Source organism: Hippopotamus amphibius, chromosome 3, assembly GCF_030028045.1.
Source record: "Hippopotamus amphibius kiboko isolate mHipAmp2 chromosome 3, mHipAmp2.hap2, whole genome shotgun sequence".
Lineage (NCBI taxonomy): Eukaryota > Metazoa > Chordata > Mammalia > Artiodactyla > Hippopotamidae > Hippopotamus > Hippopotamus amphibius.
In genome coordinates, this window is record NC_080188.1 from 71,780,157 (window position 1) to 71,799,396 (window position 19,240).

Below are 19,240 nucleotides of genomic sequence, written 5' to 3' on the forward strand. Positions count from 1 at the left end.
TCTTCCTGGACAAGGCAAACATTTCCCAAAGCTAATTAAAGCTATACCCAAGTTTCTCGATGCCAAATAGGAGGGAAGACTGTTTTAATGGAGCCCCAAAATGAATATTTTACTTGAAAGAGTGACAAATACTTAGTAAAAGATATCCAATAAGCATTTCGCAACAAAGGAGTTGATAACAGATCAGCTAACTTTGGCCCAAGGATCAAATCTGGCTGTTGTTCATTTTTGTAAATAAAGTTTTATTGGGACACAGCCAACACCTATTTGTTCAATATTATCTGTCACTGCTTTAGCATCACAAAGGCAGATCTGAGTAGTTGCCATATAGACCTACAAAGCCTACAATATTCACCATGTGGCCCTTTACAGGACAAGTTTGCCAACCACTGGTTTATTAGAAAACAGCACTCATGATTACGGAACTGGATTTAGTTAAGAGACTACATGCCCCATCCACAAGATTTCAGTTCTTCCGGCCCCTGTGATGTAATGACTCTGATGGAACTGGTCATCTGGGATTTCTGTTACATAGATCTTCTGCTTATTTGATGGCCTGGAAGGCTGAATTATTGCTTCCACCTCTTGACTCTCCCTGGGACAGAATTATACATCCTGCGCTTGGCCATGTGACTGCCCGTCAGCTTAGGCAGAGAGCAAGTCCATCCTGCCGGACTGACTTTGGTCCTGGCTGTGTGATCTGCTTTGCTACTGGGCAGAAGTGACTACAAAGCTAGGTCTCAAGTATTAAGAAGCATGGCAAGTTTCTGCCAGCTTCCTTGAGTTTCTGCTCATCTCCACAAGAAGAAGATGCCTCAGGGGGGGCTGTTGCTTCCTTAGCCTGAGTCTTGGAATGAAGGCATGTGAGACAGTCCGGAACCCAACGAAACCTGGAATGTAGCCTAGTCCAGCCGAGCTGCCTTGAGCCACAGTCAAAAGTGGCTGAGCCTCAGCCAATCTACAGAAGCACGAGCACAAAAGAAAATGTTTGCTTTTGTAAATCACGGATAGTCTGAGGGTATCGTTATGCGGCAGCATCACAAGGACAGTAACAAAAAAAGACTGATACATATGGTTATGGTACGACTGTGTTTGGGGACTAACAAGAGACCAAACCCTTCTCTCTGCAAATAGGACAAAGCCTCGTGTCAAGAAAGTGGCCATTCATTCATTGTAACATTGTGGTGTCAGCCCTATCAGTTAAACTAGGCAAGAGGTCTTTTTCTCAGATGGGGACAGAACAGAAACCGAATGGAAGCCATGCTTGCGGAGTGAGGCCAAGAGAAAGCCAACTGCAGATGGCACTCTTACCCACAGACAAGCTAGTTGTTAGGCAATAAGAACCCCAGACAAGGGACCAGAGAAAGCCATACCAGGAATCATGAGCTAGAGTCTAGATAGGATATGAAATGGAACAGGGCTTGACACTCTGGGAGGGAGCTTATAGAATCAGAAACTCGTAATGTATAAGCTGGAATGTTTTTATGCTTCTGGTATTTTCTTTGTTTCACTCCTGTCTTCCCTTAGTGAATAAAGAAATTATCCCACATTAGAGACCCCCTCAGCTGGGCTAAGTAGAAAAGGAGGCATCTGGTCCCTGCCTCAGCTAGAGCTTTCAAGAGTGTGAAAAGCTCCCTAGGGACCAGCAGGGGCTGAGGCACAAATGTGACACCAGAGGCCCAAGCAAGGGGATACTTGAGCAGGGCAGAGCTGGCTGCCTGGCTCAACAGCTGTCTCTTGTAGCAGCTTCATTTGGGACCGACACACAGGCTGTCCTGTGCTTTATGGGCAGAGAAACTTTCTTACAGGGACAGATTCTATACGACAATAAAAACACTCTTCCTCAGAATATATAAATATTTTTTTCTGCTCGGGAATTTGGCCTGAGTAGAGGGCCATCAAGGAGCACTAATTCTCACCACGAGGGTTATTTAATCTCACATAAACGGTGCCGTTAAAAGCACAAGGAAAAAAATTACCTCTCTGATTCATATGGATCTGGAAGAAGAGCATTGGTAGAAATGCAGGACGAAGTTGACTTATCAAAATGATACACCGAACCTAAAAAGCAAACAAAAATCTCAGTACAGGCGCAGAGTTAGGGAAGAGCATTGAAAACATTCCTCTCTATCCATGAGACCAGAAAGAGTTAAATAATGACAAATGTTATTCAAGTTAGACCAACTAGAATGCAATTCTTCAATACAAATGGATAGTCTTTTTATGATAACAGGTTTTTATGATAAGAAAGTTTACTTATGCTGAGAAAATGTGCAAACAAAATTCTTAGCTTCATTATCCATCATCTTCATCATGAATCTCTTGGTGATTAAAATAACATTCATTATTTTTAGGAGACTTTACAATTGTGAGTACATAAACCCCAACTCTTCAGTTTGTTACCTAGTGAAAGATACACATATGGGTTTTATTTCTTTTCCTGAATATCTAAGTGGAAAAAATACATACAGACACTCAGGAAAGAGTTAATCTAAGAAATAATTTTTATATTACTCCTGACATGCTTTCACTATACTCAAGAATATAATAATGAAGATGGATACCATGTTATAAAGCATAATTTACTTTTGCTCTTTCATTCTATAAACATTTGGAGTTACATGGATGGTCTACATCTAAGTATCATCCACACCATTTGGTAGAACTGATGTTATACCTCTAAGATCATTTATGATTTGAGAATCATAAGTATAACAGTTCGATGTTACTGCCATAACATCAAATATTCTTATATGAGGGGATTAAAATCTGCTGTTTTGTTTGCTGAGCTTTGTGATGTTGAATTGAGTTGCTAAAAGATACTTTCAGGTTATTATTGAATACAGCAACTGGATGCTTAGTCGATGGGAAGAGTACCAGGTGGTAATATTAGTTCTAATTAAAACACATGATAGGGACTTCCCTGGTGGTGCAGTGTTAAGAGTCCACCTGCCAGTGCAGGGGACACGGGTTCGATCCCTGCTCCGGGAAGATCCCACGTGCCTCGGAGCGACTGAGCCTGTGGGCCACAACTACTGAGCCTGTGCTCTCAGGCTGGAAGCCACAGCTACTGAGCCCACGTGCCGCAACTACTGAGTCCACGCTCCTAGAGCCCGTACTCTGCAACAAGAGAAGCCACCACATAGAAGCCCATGCACCGCAAGGAAAGAGTAGCCCCCACTCGCCTGCAACTTGAGAAAGCCTGAGCGCAGCAGCAAAGACCCAACCCACCCCAAAGTAAAATAAATAAATAAATAAATAAATAAATAAATAAATAAATAAATAAATAAAATATATTATAGAATGAAACAGTGGCTGACTGGCTAGATAACATGCTTCCTATAGGCAGGTTTACACCAGTAATTACCAGTAATTATAATTACATTTATATCTTGTGCAAGATATAAATGGATAGTTTTTAGATTTGTTCTGGAGTTTTGTTCTCAGGTCTTAATAAACAGCCATGAGAAGTGTCTCTTAAAATCCCATCTTTACTTTTGAATTCTCTTTATTCACATGGTTTAAAAGCTGCTTGTGTAATTAAAATTTTTAATCGAGAAAAAGCTTTGTCATGAAAATTTGAGATCTCTCTGGTCAGATCAGATTGGATAATAGTTTTAAATTTTTCTTGTGGTTTTCTTCATACTAGACATAGTCTGTAGAATCCAACCACCCACCCTTGGCAATTGTCTCCTTCACTAAAAATAAACATTCAGCCTCACCAGAATTAAGGAGTACAGACTGCTTTTGATAAAGCATTAACAAAGTCACCTTATTTCTATTAAAGTGGTTCAGAAGCCAATTAGTAATTTATTCCAGAAACAAAGGTACACAACCGTCCTAGAATTAACATTCGTTCTCTGCAAAGAATTAGCCTCAGAGAATCCTCTCAGAGCACAAGGAAGACATACGGTGTTCCAAAGGCTAATAAGTAAAGAAACAAGTTTTGGAACTGGAGGACTTACTCCTGCAAAGTCAATTATTTTAGGCACTAAGGCAACACAAATTATTCCTTTAAGCAATTCCTAAGTGGTTAGCAATGGCTACCAGGTCCTCTTTCTGTCTTTTTTTAATACAATCAAAACCCAAATTAATGTCTCAAAGTAAAAGTCAGAAAATAATCAGATCAGTCAGTATCTAACCAGGAAACAGACCATTTGAGTACTTCAAAGAGAGAGAATTTAATACAGGGAATTGGTTACACAGAGGATGCAAAAGCTGAGAAGCCAAACAGGGCAATGACAAGCCCAGAAACTGGCAAGAGCAAGAAGCCAAAACCCTGAGCCACAGGGACAGAGGCAGAGGCGTTCCTGGAGCTCTAGAGCTGGGGGAGCCCAGGAAATGGACCCAAGGGGACCGTCCTGTTGGCAGATGGAATCAGGAGACAGGCCACTGCTGGGGACTCTGCTGGATGCAGAGAGGGCATCTCCCTGCTCCTGTCCGTCTCTGTGTCCCCAGCCTGTGGCCAAACCCAGACAGAAGCCAGAGGCAGAAGAGCCTGGGAAATGCAGCCTGTAAGGGGCAAAGCCCCCCTGCAGTAAAGCAGGGTGAGGAAAGGCTGGCAAATGCATCTGGACCGGCACACAACCCATTAAAGGAAGTTAGTTCAAAAAAGAAAAAAAAACCCACACTTTCAAACCAAACATTTCTGTGGAATACATGTTCTATTGTGCAGAAATTCTCCTGTGAACTCCCATCTCCTTTCCTTAGACTAAAACTTTCCTCACAAATGTACTAAGTGTCAATCACATGTAAAGCACTGTGTTAGGGGCTGTGCAGATACAAGCAGGAGTCACATCTCCTCCTGCCCTCAAGGAGTTGATGCATCTTCTCCAATGTGTACTGTCCGTCCCTCTACTCCCTTAGACAGGCCTGTGCTCTGGGCAAAATGACGGCACCCTTTCCTTTTCCTCCTTTCCCCTATCATTGATACTATACCTGTGACTAGAATTCACCCAATCACTTGACAAACATTACTTCTGAGAGGGGACCCAAGCCGTTAAGATGGAATAGGCCAGGGACTTCTCTGGCGGTCCAGTGGTTGGGACTTCATGCTTTCACTGCTGAGGGCCTAGGTTCAATCCCTGGTCCAGGAATTGAGATCCTGCAAGCCATGCAGCCAAAAAATTAAAAACTGATAAGGACCTACTGTAGAGCACAGGGAAGTCTACTCAGTACTCTGTAATGGCCTATATGGGAAAAGAATCTTTAAAAAAAAAAAAAGAGTACAACTGATTCACTTCGCTGTACACCTGAAAGTAACACAACACTGTAAATCACCTATACTTCAATAAAAATTTTTTACAAAGTTAAATTAAGAAAAATACTAATTCTGATTTAATAGTCCCAAAGTAGGCCTGACAGCCTGCATTTCTAAGAAACATTCAGTTGGTGCTGACAACGGCATTAAATAAACAAGATGGAATAGGCATTGGCCAGGGAATGGAGTTCCTATGTAAAGAGGTGAAGAGATGAGGAGAGAAGACATTTCAGGCAGAGGCAACAGGAGAAACTCAGCAAGAAGTAAGTGGAGAGACAAAGAGGTTTGTGGATCCAAAAGCACAGAGAGAAAGGCGGAGAAGGCAGTGAGAAGGATTTTCGACGAGATACTCGCGTTCTGTTTCCTTCCTACTCCTCCTCCCCCAACCACTGGACCAGAGGCCACATAACCCGGAAAGCCCTCATCTGTCAGCCGGTCGCTGGTTGAGTAATTCTAAGTGGAAGAGGAAGGAGAGAGAAACAAAGGGGCAGAATGCACAGCAAAGACGGTGCCCGATTCCTCCCAGTCGCCCAGAGTAGCTATGGTTCCCGACCCTTCTGAGACCCAAATTGTTCAACCTATCCTTAAAAGCACTGAGGCCTGCTGGAATCTTGCCAGTAAATCCACGCCCCTCCTTTTTTTTTTTTGGCCTTAAGTTACTTTGAAGAGGGTGTTTGTTATTTGCGACCAGGAGTTCTAAGAAAAATCATCTTCCCCTGAGGGCGATCACTTTCACCTCCCAACATGTGTTTCATACTTACACCAAGAAGAATGTAACACGACCACAATAACTTTCCTCCTGGGCTGTATGGTGGGTGCTGCTATCCCTATTTTATAATGAAGAAACAGGTTCTGAGAGGATAACTAACCTGCCTCAAACCATAATACAGAAAATGTTGGAGCTGAGATTCAAACGAGGTGACTCAAGTCCAAGACTCTTGCCACTAAAAATGCTGCCACTTCTGAAGTTTTAAAATCTGCATCACTGACTGGGATCTTCCCCTGGCTGGACTGGCCTCATTTCTAAACATTGGAACACTGTCGCCTTTTAGAATGGATGTGAAGAGCAATTAGAGCTTGAAGTTCAAAGATTACTGTTACACTTTAAAAAAACAACTTCATTTGGAATGATTTTAAATTTACAGAAAAGTTGCAAACATAGTACAGAGAGTTCCCAAGGCCCCTCACTGTTTCTCCTGATGTTAATTTCTTATGTTACATGGTAGGTTTGTCCAAATTAAGAAACCAACATAGCTGTGTTACTATTGAATGAACTCCAGACTTTATTCAGATTTCACCAGTTTTTCCACGGATGTCCTTTTTCTGTTCCAGGAGCCACACCAGAATCCCATATTGCATCTAAAATGCCTCAATTTTTAACTTAGAAAAACAAAAAAGGAGACATTTACAACAACCCAAGTTGGACCTAAATGCAAAATGCCAGGTTTCCTATTTTTGGACAACCACCCTTTGGAGAATCTCCTTCGGATCCAAACAGCTAAATACTATTTAAGCCTATCAATGCCTAGATGTATTATCTTTTCTACTTTATTCTCCTTATACCTTAACTTGGATTGGAAATACATATACACATATATGTGATTCAAGGAATCAGACTGATTTAGCTTTTTTTTTAAAGATTTATTTTTTTATTATTTATTTTATTTTTGGCTGAATTGAGTCTTTGTTGCTGTGCACGGGCTTTCTCTAGCTGTGGCAGGCAGGGGCTACTCTTTGTTGTAGTGTGCAGGTTTCTCTTTGTGGTGGCTTCTCTTGTTGTGGAGCATAGACTCTAGGCACGCGGGCTTCAGTAGTTGTAGTGTGTGGGCTCAGTAGTTGTGGCACACGGGCTTAGTTGCTGCGTGGCATGTGGGATCCTCCCAGACCAGGGCTTGAACCCGTGTCCCCTGCATTGGCAGGTGGATTCTTAACCACTGGGCCACAAGGGAAGCCCTAGCTTTCTTAACATTGTGCCACTCAAAATACAAAATCTTAATTTTTTTTCTTTGCATATCTTCCAGATTTTCAAAAATAAATAATTTTATAATCAGGAAAAAAGTTTCGTATGCCATCCTGTACTTCTAAAAGGAAATAGGATTTTTTCTAATATGGATTCCATTAGGCTCATTCATGTATGGAGTACATCCTCCAAGAAGAGGGCCCAGGCCAATGTGCATTTATCTTTTCCAATCAGAGCTCAGGCTGAATCAGCGTTACAATCTGTACCATCTTGGAGATCTACCTAATTTGATTCTTCATCAATTAAATCATTAAACTGTAGGTTTTTTTTCCTTCAGACAAAATATATAAAACTGATTAAATTACTGCTGTCATTTCTTCACTCCTTCTGTGCATTAGAATCATACAGCTATACCCTTGTCAGATGACTTTTCAGTATCTGCCACTAAAGTGCATGGTGTATATTTCCGTGTCTCACTGATGTTCAGCTTGGCCATGTGACTTGCTTTGACCAATGAAAAGTGGGTGAAAGGGGCTTTGTGTCAGTTCCAGGCTGAGGCTTTAAGAGGCATTCATAGGCGTCTGCTCATGCTCTGGCTTCCTGTGACCGCCTGAGAAAATCTTGACGCAGGCCACCACTGTCCCTTCAGATTGGGCCCAGAATTAAGACATAGAACAGACTCAGAGCTGACTAGAAGCCTCAAGTCCAGCCTGGCCTGGCCATGCCCCACCTGGACCAGTTGAGTGCAACTGCTTAGCAGACCTGTGTTTGCTGTTGCAAACTATTTAGGCGCAGAGGTGTCTGTTATGCAGCCAAGCTAATACACCATTAAAGTGGACTAGACAAAGAAACTACTCTCAAATAACCTCTAACAACCCGTTACGGAACTAGAGCAACCCGTCTGAAGCAGATTCAACTTACTTTCAGGCATCGGTTCAAAGTGAGGCCTTCCTTCTTCAGTGGACAGAAGAGTAGCCAGTTTCCCTTCTATCATCTCTCCATCAATGAATTTTCCATACAGTGCAGTCCTCTCATCAGGGTACACATAGGCTATCTTCTCTCCAGTCATCTCCCCATCTTCATTTACTTCTCCTACAAGGCTGCCTCCATCCTGATGGGAGAAACCCAAAACCAGAAAATATTATATATAGTATTTATCTATATGAGATGAGTTCAAGACATTTCTCTGCACCCGCATTGTTAACAGTGCTTAAATGGATCACAACAGGTTAAGAACTCAGAGCTTTTCACATGAGCATGAAAAGTGTGATGCATATATCCCTTCCTCATCCAGTCTCCTCCCTATAAGTTATGTGCACAGGGGGCATATAAGCCTGATTTAGAGAGTCAGAGGCAGAGTTGTACTTTATAATCCTGCACAAGTTACTGATACTCTAACTTGGTTTGCTGTCTAAGAAACAAACATGTTATATTTATATTAGTTACAAACCTTTAAAGGAAATGTAACTGTTACTTTGGGCCAACAAAAAATGTGATGAGAATCTGTAGCAAGACAGTCTTACTCACTATTCCTATGACTTCACTTCTCAAATATGGAATTCTGGATTTCTAGTCTAGTAAGAAAATCTTTATTTCAAAGGTACTTACGAATTAGTTCAGTGTACATGAGTAAAGAGCACTGTCTGCACTTTCTAAGGGATAAACAAAAGCACTTCTGAACACTGTCTTTCTGAGAATCCTATACCATCATTTTTTTGGAGTTAGAAGGCAAAGTAAAAAAAGATCAACTAAATTCTACTCCCCCATCACGTCTTTCTTCCCACTTTCTTCTTTATTTACTGCTCCCTTCTGCCTCCTTCCAGGAGAGGAGTCAGCTGTGCTTCCTGTTTAACTGTCATTTGCTTCATTCCTAAGGGTCATTAAATGCTTTAGGGCAGAGGCTACCATAGAATTCTGTATCCTGGTACTAGTGCTAGGAAAACCTAGTAGGTGATACAAATACTTTTAAAAATTGAATTGAGATACTAAAAATAAACTACTAAATAATTTTTAAAAATCCAATCTAGGGAGGACACGGGGTTGGGGGCGGGGGGCAAGGGGAAGCTGGGACGAAGTGAGAGAGTAGCATAGACATAGATACACTACCAACTGTAAAACAGATAGCTAGTGGGAAGTTGCTGTATAACAAAGGGAGATCAACTCGATGATGGGTGCTGCCTTAGAGGGCCAGGACAGGGAGAGCGGGAGGGAGTCTTGGGAGGGAGGGGATATGGGGATATATGTATAAATACAGCTGATTCACTTTGGTATACCTCAAAAGCTGGTACAAGAGTGCAAAGCAATTATATTCCAATAAAGAGCTTAAAAATAAAATCCAATCTAGGGTGCAAGAGATGGTCCCCTCCTCCCCTCCCCATTCAGAAGGTCCTTATGGCATAACTGAAAAACTAAGAGTTTTGTGGGTTTGATGTAAGACTAGCAAGGTCATGACATCTTCTAAAAGCTTGGTTATTTCCCCAATCGAAAGGTTCTAGAAACAGCTACTCAAAGTCAGTGACGTGGGATGACTTCTGGGTGATTCCAAATGCTGTTTACAGAGAGACAGCAGGAAGAAACACCACCAGGTACAGGATTTCTACAGTTCTCTGTAGTCTAATTGCTCTTTGGAGAAAAAAGACTACAAATTAAAAAACAAATCACAGCACTTCCATAGAAAGAAAAATACTTGGAAGCATTTTTCATGGATAGAAAGTGCATTAGGGACAAATATATAATTGCTCTTTCTCTTTCCTGAGTTAATTCTTAATAACCCAGCCTGAATGGGGATGATACTTTCTGCAAGATCTGCCTCCAGGCTTTCAGTGATGATGACTGAGCTGAATGATGCTAGAGCATTTGTGCTTCTTACATGCCGTAACTTATATAAGCCATCAATATTACTATTTATTCATAACAAGATCTGTCCTTCTAGGGTCTCACATTTTTTTCCCTCTTATGTGCTTTAAACTTCCAGTTTTGGGGGCAAATGATTTTATTTGTCTAGAATGATAAAGCAGAGATTCTTCTTTTATTCCCAAAAGGAGTTATGAGTTTTTAATTAAAAACCTTCCATCACTGTTCCAAGGTCAAATTTTGAAAGAAACAAACTGTCCTTAGGGTGAACTTACAAATCCTGTACAGAGGATCAATATTTTTGCCTCCCCTTGTTCCTGCTTTGACTTCATATCACAAACACTTCCTTGTCGGCTGTGTGGAGGGTGCTGGGGAAGAAACGGATCCTTTTTCTCCTCTGCTCAGTGGCTCCCCCTCATGGGAGAAGGAATCGCTCACTTGATTAGTGAGAAGGCAAGATCTGACACCCACTGACACCCAACTCTAATGGGTGGGGGTTAACAGAAGAAAGCCTGTTGCTCTCATGTGTTCTGCATTTTTGCTCACCTGTCCCGGGAACTGGCAGTGCCCACAGGGTGCACCTGTTCCTCTCTCATTCCTCTCCTCTCCTTGGGGAAGCTCCCCCAGGCAGCTCTACTCCCCAAGGGAAACCTGCCGCTTTCTAGCTGCTCTGTGGGCAGCTGGCCATCTGTTTAGTTCAGAGGGGCAAGCGTAAAAGCCCACGCCACATCTCCAATCCAGCTCTGCCATAATGAAACTGATATCCTGACCCCTGACACCTATGTCTATTTCTTAATTGATTCCCAATCCAGAGAGCAGAGCAGTGGGGTGCGATTACCAGCCTCCCTCCCCCGCCCCCCCCCCCCAAATGCTAGCAGGTACTATATGCAAAGTGTTATCAACCAAGTTGATTTTTAAAGCTTGTAACTCCCTAGTGCTTCTTCCTTCCAAAGGGAGAGTCTGCTCTTGGTGCTTTAAAAGACAATAATTAAGGCTGAAGGCTAAAATTCAGCTGCACATTTTAGGTTTCAAAATGCAACAATGAGTGAATCCACTTGGTGACTCCACTAAGGATCCATTCACCTTAGTGCATCTTTGATCTACTCTAGGGACTTCAACTGATCATAGTCACAAGTAAAATGACAGGTAGTGGGAGAATGTGGTAATCCATTGCCTCTTTCCTAGACCCACTCATGAGGAATTCCGCTTTCCCTGACTTCAACATTCACTGTCACATCCACAGCTCCCCAGCACTTATCCTGCCTACTGATGAAACAATAAAAGTTTCAGGCTTCCTAAACTGGTAAGTACCTCCACCTCTTCTCCCTCTGTAACTGAAAGGACTTGTGAGCTATTGCAAATCCTATCAAGAGAATGTGTAAATGCTTTAGCAATTATTTTTTAAAATGTTTTACAATAGTTTTTCTTATGCCTAGAGTATAGAGTATAACTTACTTTTTTAGGAACAATAATCTGTAAGCAGATTTAGCTGGGACTACTTTTCTTGTTATACATGTAATAGATACTTTGTTTTTATTAATACTTTTAAATCATGGGAGGATAGGGTTAAGAGTAAGGAAGAAAACGTTTTGACTTAAGCTCTGGACAAAATAAAATATTAGATAAAATATTTTCTCAGGTCTATTTTCTGAAACATTTTCTGGAAATTCACTAAAAACAGATGGGGTATTTGAAATGCAAACAAAAATTACAGCATTAATTCCCAGCCACGGGTTTTGCCATCTTTTTTGCTCTAGTCAACTCCAGAAAGATCATAAAATGTTATCACTCAAAGGCAAGTTAATTTTAATCACCTTGATTTAAGCAATATAAACCATAAAGCAGGGAGTAAGACTATAAAATCAAATAACAATAATTTAAGTCCAAAAAAAATGGGAATTTGCTGGATACATTCTTACACAGGAGAAAGAATAAAACTGCAACAATGAGACATTCCACCATCACTTTCTATATCCCAAACGAATATTTTTAAAAGTAATATATTTTTGTCTTTATTAGTGGTACAATCAAACCAATTTGTCCCAGTTTGTTTTAATCATGACTAATCATTCCTTTCCAAAGCCACCCTGAGGTGGAATTCATAGTAGATCAGAGGACAACAATCTAAGTCAATAAAACAGTGAGAGGACATCCCCCCTAAGCTGTTGGCTTCAGCTACTGACTCTCGAGTTTCACAACCTCACATTTTCTAACATAGAGAATACATTCTGCTCTTCATTGGGAAAACTCAAAGCATTGTCTTAAAACAGGTTACTTTCCAGCAAAACGAACAGTCACGAGGCTTACTGGGTAATATATCCAGCACACTCCATGCCGAATGTTATCTTTATATTGTCCCTTGAAGATCAGTCTCCCATCTGTGTCGTACTCTTGGGCCGGTCCATTCAGCTCTCCGTCTACATATGTGCCCTGGAGGACTCCTCCATCCTCATAAGTGTAAACTCCCTGGCCCTGCAGGGCATCGTCCACATAATATCCCTCCAGGGTGCTGTGAGAGAAGGGAGAACAAAAGAGAAGAGTCAGACCATGACTCAACTCTTTTCACAGAAATGATCATATCACCCCCCAGTTCTGTTCCAGTGCTGACCTGTATTCAGTGCAGCCTCCTGAATTCTCTGAGATTGCTAGGAAAAATACTCCCAAGATATGGACAGGATTAGAAACAGGGAGATTTAATTCCTAATCTCCTGGCTCCTATTAATCCAATTTCTCTACTGGAAAAAATACAGAAAAAAGAGGCCACAGGTGGAAACAGAATAAGCCTCATCTAAATATGTTTCCTAAGGCTAGATGCCGACCAATACCAGGCAATAGAAATTCTGTTACTCTTTCCACACGTAAACCACTCATGCTTAATTTCTCTCAAGAGTGGTCCAGAATTCCCTGGGAGTTCTCAAGGGTCTTTCAGATGGCTTGCATATAGTGGGCCCTAATAATACAAATGTGGTTTATAACATGTAGATGTCTACCTAGCTGTCTTAAGCCATTAATGCATTATTTATCGGTGACAACCATAAATGGTATCCAATCAAAAGTATCCCCTTCACTCTCTTTGGAACATATATGGGGATTTATGTGTGTGTGTGTGTGTGTGTGTGTGTGTGTGTGTGTGTGTGAGATCATGGGGAATGGGGGCAAGTAAGGAAGATGGCAGGCTAAACCTTGCTCATATCATTAGCAGCCTGATAAAGTTTGAGACCCATCATACTGGAACAGAAGAAAGCTCACAGTGGTACTCATGGTGATTTTACAAGAATCTTTCTTCTTTCCTCATAAAACACTTTTGGAATTTCAATAACATGTTTTCAGTGTCAGCCTCGCAAAGGCTCTTATGCAATGAAACTAACTTTATCCAACAATTCCCTTCATGAACTGAAATTTGGAGTAAGAGGAAAGACCAGCTCAAATTATTTTTTTACAATTAAAACAAAAGATGTTTAGCAACAAAGACAGTTTGATTATTGTAACATGTGCAGATAGCACTCATTCATTGATTCAACTAACAGACATTTATAGGGTGCCTTCAAGTAGTATGCTGTGCGAGGATCTAGAAAGCATGATGAAGACAAAACCAGGGGACAGGTGCTGGGGACAGGTGCTGGGGGCAGGTGCTGGGGACAGGTGCTGGGGGCAGGCCCTGGGGACAGGTACTGGGGACAGGTACTGAGGACAGGAGGTACTGGGGACAGGTGCTGGGGATAGGTACTGAGGACAGGTACTGAGGACAGGTACTGGGGACAGGTACTGGGGACAGGTACTGGGGACAGGTACTGGGGACAGGTGGGACCCAAAGGGGGCCATGGGGACCGAGGTGGCTGCACCTGACGCTGCTTGGAAAAGTCTTGCTGTAATGAATGACAGAATGATCTGTAATTATTAAATGAAAAGCACAGTCTAGATGACGATAGCCTCTGATTACATTGTAATTACACTATTTATAGTCTCCCAAGGAGATAAATCGTTCTCTTTCAGTTTTTTTTTTTGTACTATCAGTGATAAATAGGCCTAGTAAATTCATGAAGAGAAAAAGGTGCACTTTAGCATAGCCCTTGCATCAATAATCAAAATTCTAAACCAGTGAGGTCAGAATTAATGAGATCTGACTGTCATTAGACTCCCGCCACGAAAAAAAAAAAAAAGAACAACCTTGGTGAAGGGTAACTAATCAGCCGACACAGTGATGCAACAGACAGGGCAAAATACTAATTCATCATCTATCTTCAGCTTGGGGATTGCCAGATAAAACAGAGGATGCTCAGATAAGTTTGAATTTCAGATAAACAACAAATAATTTTTTAGCATAAGTATGTCCCAAATATTGAATGGGATGTAGTTATACTAAAATATTTTTCATGGCTTATATACCATTTTAACTGGGTGCCCTGGATTTTTATTTGCTAAACCTGGTGACCCTGTTGACTCTGAATTTTCAGCAGCTTTCAAAATGTTATCGAGAAGTAGATGGGAAGGAGCAAATGGTACTAATCTAAAAACAGACAAAAGCTTAGAATCACAGAAAAAAGAAATATAATTCTGAATGATGAAAGACACCATAAAGGAAGTTAAAGACATGACACAGAATACATAAGCAACAAAGGATTAGTGCAGGAAAATACGAAGAATCCTATAAATCAATAAGAAAAAGACAACCCAGTAGAAGAACAATGGGGAAAGGACATGAGGAAGTACTTCACAGAAAACTTTTAATGACCAGCAAACAAATGAAAAGGTGCCCAACACACACTGATTATGGAAATCATAATTAAAATAATAATTCACCTTTAGTAAGACCCTACTATGTGCCAGGTAACATTCTAAATGCTTTATATAAGATACCATTTCACATCCAACAAACTGGCAAAACTTTTAAAAGCACAACAAATAACAACTTTCGGCAAGGATGTGAAGCAATGGAAACTTTCAGGCACTGCTGGTGAGAATACAAGTCCTTTACAGGGCAATTTGGAAATATCTGGTCAAATTGAAGATGCAAATATCATTTCTAGATGGACATTGAGAGAAATCTGCACATATGCCCAAGACTTTTCAGAGCAACCCCATTTGAAATAGCAAAAAAAAAATCGAAGCAATACAAATGTCCTCTAACAAGAGAATGGATAAGTAAACATACACACTGGAATTCTCTACAATAAGGAAAATGAATGAACTAGAGCTACAAGTGTCAACATGAATGAGTCTCACAAAGTGCTGAACGAAAAAGGCGTTTCAGAATGATACATGTATGGATTACCATTTGTATATAATTTAAAAATATGCTCCCAAACCCTGTATCATTTATGAATACCCTCACTGTAGTAGTAGTATAAAAATATTCAAGATACTGGCACTTCTAGGGAGAGATGGTGTTGGAGAGACTGGGAAAGCTGCATACAGGGTGTCAACTCTGTAATGTTTTAATTCTTAAGAAAGGAAACTCAGGTAAGTAGGGCAGAGGGTTACAGTTTAATAAAGCTAAGTAATGGGTATATGTGTATTCACCATGTTCACCATCTATAAATTTCTGTTGGCCTCTACAAATTTCTGTTGGCTTGAAATATTAACAATAAAAATATATAAACAAATAAACAACAACAACAACAAACCCCAAAATGTTATTGTGTGTGTTTCGGCAGGATTATCCCCTGACAAAGTAGTCTGCCAATACTTCTCAGGTTTATGATGAAATCTACAAGGCATGGGTCTTGATAATCAGTTAACCCATCATGTGGATTTCCACATATTTCCCCTTCCTCCCCAGTTCATCTCTAGTGGCTTGTCCCACTGTCCCTTACAGCAGAGCCCACCCTTATTAGTATCATAATCGTAAGAACAAACTGCTATTTCCTTTAGCTCAAGGCACATAAGATTCCCAAATGCAAATTCTTAGGCATTGGAGAGCAAAACTTACTGCATTGTTTTCCAGCCCCTGCCTGAGAGAACAGCTTAGCTTCCTTGGTAAGTTTTTTTGGTAACTTAGATGGAATCTAATAACAAAAAAGGGGCATGTTATCACATGAACTGGGGTCTCCAGGGCAATAAAAAAATGATAAGGCTTTGAAATCCTCTGTCACTGACGAAATAAAATAAAAGCTTCTTAGTCCGGTGTTAAAGGCACCACCTTTCTTTCTAACTTTTTCCTCCAGAGGAGGTTGGCAAACCATGGCCAGCTGCCTGTTTTTGTAAATACAGTTCTACTGGAACACAGCCACGAACATTCCTTTCCGTATCCTCCGTGGCTGCTTTCATATGACAACAGCAGAGTTGAATAGTTGCAACAGAGGCCATATGTGGCCCAAAAAGCCTAAAATATTTACTATCTCACCCTGGGGCAGAAAAAGTTTGTTGACTCCTGCTCTAGAATCCCCTGCTCCCATTAGTTTATTCACTGGCCCCAAGCACACCTCTACGTATCTTAGTTTCTACACTATGTTTTTGCTGCTTCTTCCCTTAAAACATATGTAACCAAACTTTCAAAATTCCTGAGGACACATTCAGGACAAAAAAAGTTACAGATCATATTTTCTTTTTTTTTTTCATTCAAAAACAAAAATAACTTTGGGAAAAGAATAATTATTCTCCAACCTCTGGTCTTTTTCTATTTGAAGAAGAAGTCAGTTATGAGAAAATGGCCCTATTTTGTAGCCAGCCACTCGATTGTTTGGTCACATTTGAGAACTGTGTAGGCATAACTTTCCAGTCTTTCTCGCTGAAACTGGATGGGGGGCTGTGTTGCGGAGGAAGCGTGCTCATCACCGGCCTCCCCAGATCCTCCCCATCCCCCACAGGGAGCCCTACCTCCCACAGAGTCTACCTTGACCTCTGAAACCTCAGTCACTGAAGCCTAGTCATGGGCTAGTACAGGATGTGCCATGTCTTTAGCCACGATCAGCTTATGGGTCCTATTTCTCTAAACAGATTGTAAACCCTTCACAGGAGCAAATTAGGCATTATGTATTCCTCCCCTAACACATAAACATAGCATACCTTCAAGTGGTATTTCCTAAATGAAAGAGTGCAACTGGGAACTGGGATCATCTTGCTTTGAGAAGAGAAAATTGAGAGAGAACATCAGCATGTTAAAAGTATTTCTCAAGTGCAGGGAGGATTCTTTATGTGAAGTGTCTGTGCATATAGTCTGCAAGTTAGGAAAGTTTCTTAAACTCCATGCTTTATTTCTCCATTTGTAAACTGCAGCTACTAATAGGGTTATTAAGGATTACATGGGTTAATACATATCAAGTGCTTTAGAAGATGATCTGGGACATAATGACTGCTCGAATAAATAACAGCTGTTCTTATTAAGGATGCACTTTCATGTATATGATGGTGAGCTCTCTACTGAGAAACCTGGCTTAAAACAGCAGCATCAGGGAAAAAATTATGAGACACTGGAACAGATAGTCAAAGAAATTTACAACACTGATCTAAATCTACTTAAAAAAAAAAAGCAAGAACGATTCCTCTCTGTCTGAGGGAAGGATAGAATAAATACTTCTTTAAGTGAAAAAAGTAATATGTATTCATTGTAAAATGAACAAATTAATAAAAAAAAATCAAACACTACAAAGATGTGGAAAGTTAGAAACTCCCAGTACTCCTACCCAATTTGGCATATACCACTTAAGATTTTTTTCCATTTATATATTATGCATTTTCCGACCTTGTGTGGTTGTTGTTTTAACAAAAATGGGATCATACCATATACAATGTTCTTGACTTGTATTTTCTTAAAATTTCTTTCAACATCTTGGCAGACTTTTTAGTATGTTAAGAAGCTACAAAAATGGTTTGATTTTTCTGGTACCCGCATCTGAATCAAATAACTCGAAAAAGTGGAGAAAATTTAAAAATCAATTTTAATTAGATTTCCTTCCATATACACACAGACCATTTTCATCTGTTTTATCAAAGTGCTTGTACTTAAATTTCCAGTATTAAATTAAAAGAGAAAATCTAACTTACAAAGAAATGAAAAATTTTTATAATTGTTTACCTAGATTGATACATCTGCAATCTATGCAACTATTTTCATTTTAAAATTCTCTTTAATATCTGAATACACAAAAGTGTTCTTAGGAGACTAAACAGCTTTGGCTTTTCTTTTATATTTTGGGCTCTAGAAGGTTTGGGGCTTTCCAGCTCCTGAGGCATAAACTCTGTTCTCTCCCCCACTGTGTTCCCTTTCTTTTGTCTGGTATAGAATTGAGGGAAATTTTATACAAATGATAATTCTACTTTAAATTCCTGTCTCTAAGCAACTTAAATTGTGACTCAGTATTAAAACATTGCTTTAGGGACTCCCCTGGTGGTCCAGCGGTTAAGACTCTGCACTTCCAATGTCCAGTCCCTGGTTGGGGAACTAAGATCCCACATGCTGCGTGGTGGGGGGCGGTTGTGGAGGTGGGGGGGAGATGTATATACATATATAATGTTGTATGTCAATAGTACCTCAATGAAAAAAAACAATAAAATAAAATAAAACATTGTTTTAGGAACTAGTTATATGGCAGTATATAATTTTTTCATAATTATAGCTAATGAGTGACTGCAAATAAAGTTAAAGCATGGAAGGCCATTAGGATCAGAGTGATTTCCTTGCTTTCAGTGAGAGGAAGGAAGTAGATGCAGTGAGAAGAGGTGTGCCTCTGGAACTGAACTCACCTTGGCTTGAATCTCAGCTCCAGCTCTTAGCAATGAGGTCACCTGGGACAAGTTATTTCATCTCTCTGTGTCTTAGTTTCTTTATAAGTAAAAAAGCTTATAAAACCTGCTTCACAGATTGTTATGAAGGCTACATATCCAGTGTTTGAGCAAATGGCAGGTATTCAAAGTTATCCATCTCGTTCCCTCTTCCTTTCTTCATTTTATTTTTTTTTTAAGATTTTTTTCTTTTTTGATATGGACCATTTTTAAAGTATTTATTGAATTTTTTACAATACTGCTTCTTGTTTTTTTTTTTTTTTTAATTTTGGTTTTTTGGCTGCAAGACATGTGGGATCTCAGCTCCCTGACCAGGGATTGAACCTGCACCTTCTGCATTGGAAGGTAAAGTCTTAACCACTGGACAGCCAGGGAAGTCTCCCCTCCTCCCTCTCTTATACATCACAAAAATCTTTGCCTCAATCAGAACTGTTCCTTAGAATACA

At 40.3% G+C, this 19,240-nt stretch overlaps 1 protein-coding gene across 2 annotated transcripts in view; it reads right to left on the reverse strand.

Annotated features, from left to right (window-relative positions):
* The window catches only part of SETD7 (SET domain containing 7, histone lysine methyltransferase), a 47,945-nt gene that overhangs the window by 15,025 nt on the left and 13,680 nt on the right, over nucleotides 1-19,240 (reverse strand). For both annotated transcript variants that reach the window (XM_057727936.1, XM_057727937.1), the window contains exons 3-5: nucleotides 12,381-12,582; nucleotides 8,142-8,331; nucleotides 1,980-2,061 (exon numbers count right to left, since the gene is read on the reverse strand). In XM_057727936.1, coding sequence (XP_057583919.1) covers nucleotides 1,980-2,061; nucleotides 8,142-8,331; nucleotides 12,381-12,582 — 474 coding nt within the window. The remainder of the gene's footprint in view (nucleotides 1-1,979; nucleotides 2,062-8,141; nucleotides 8,332-12,380; nucleotides 12,583-19,240) is intronic.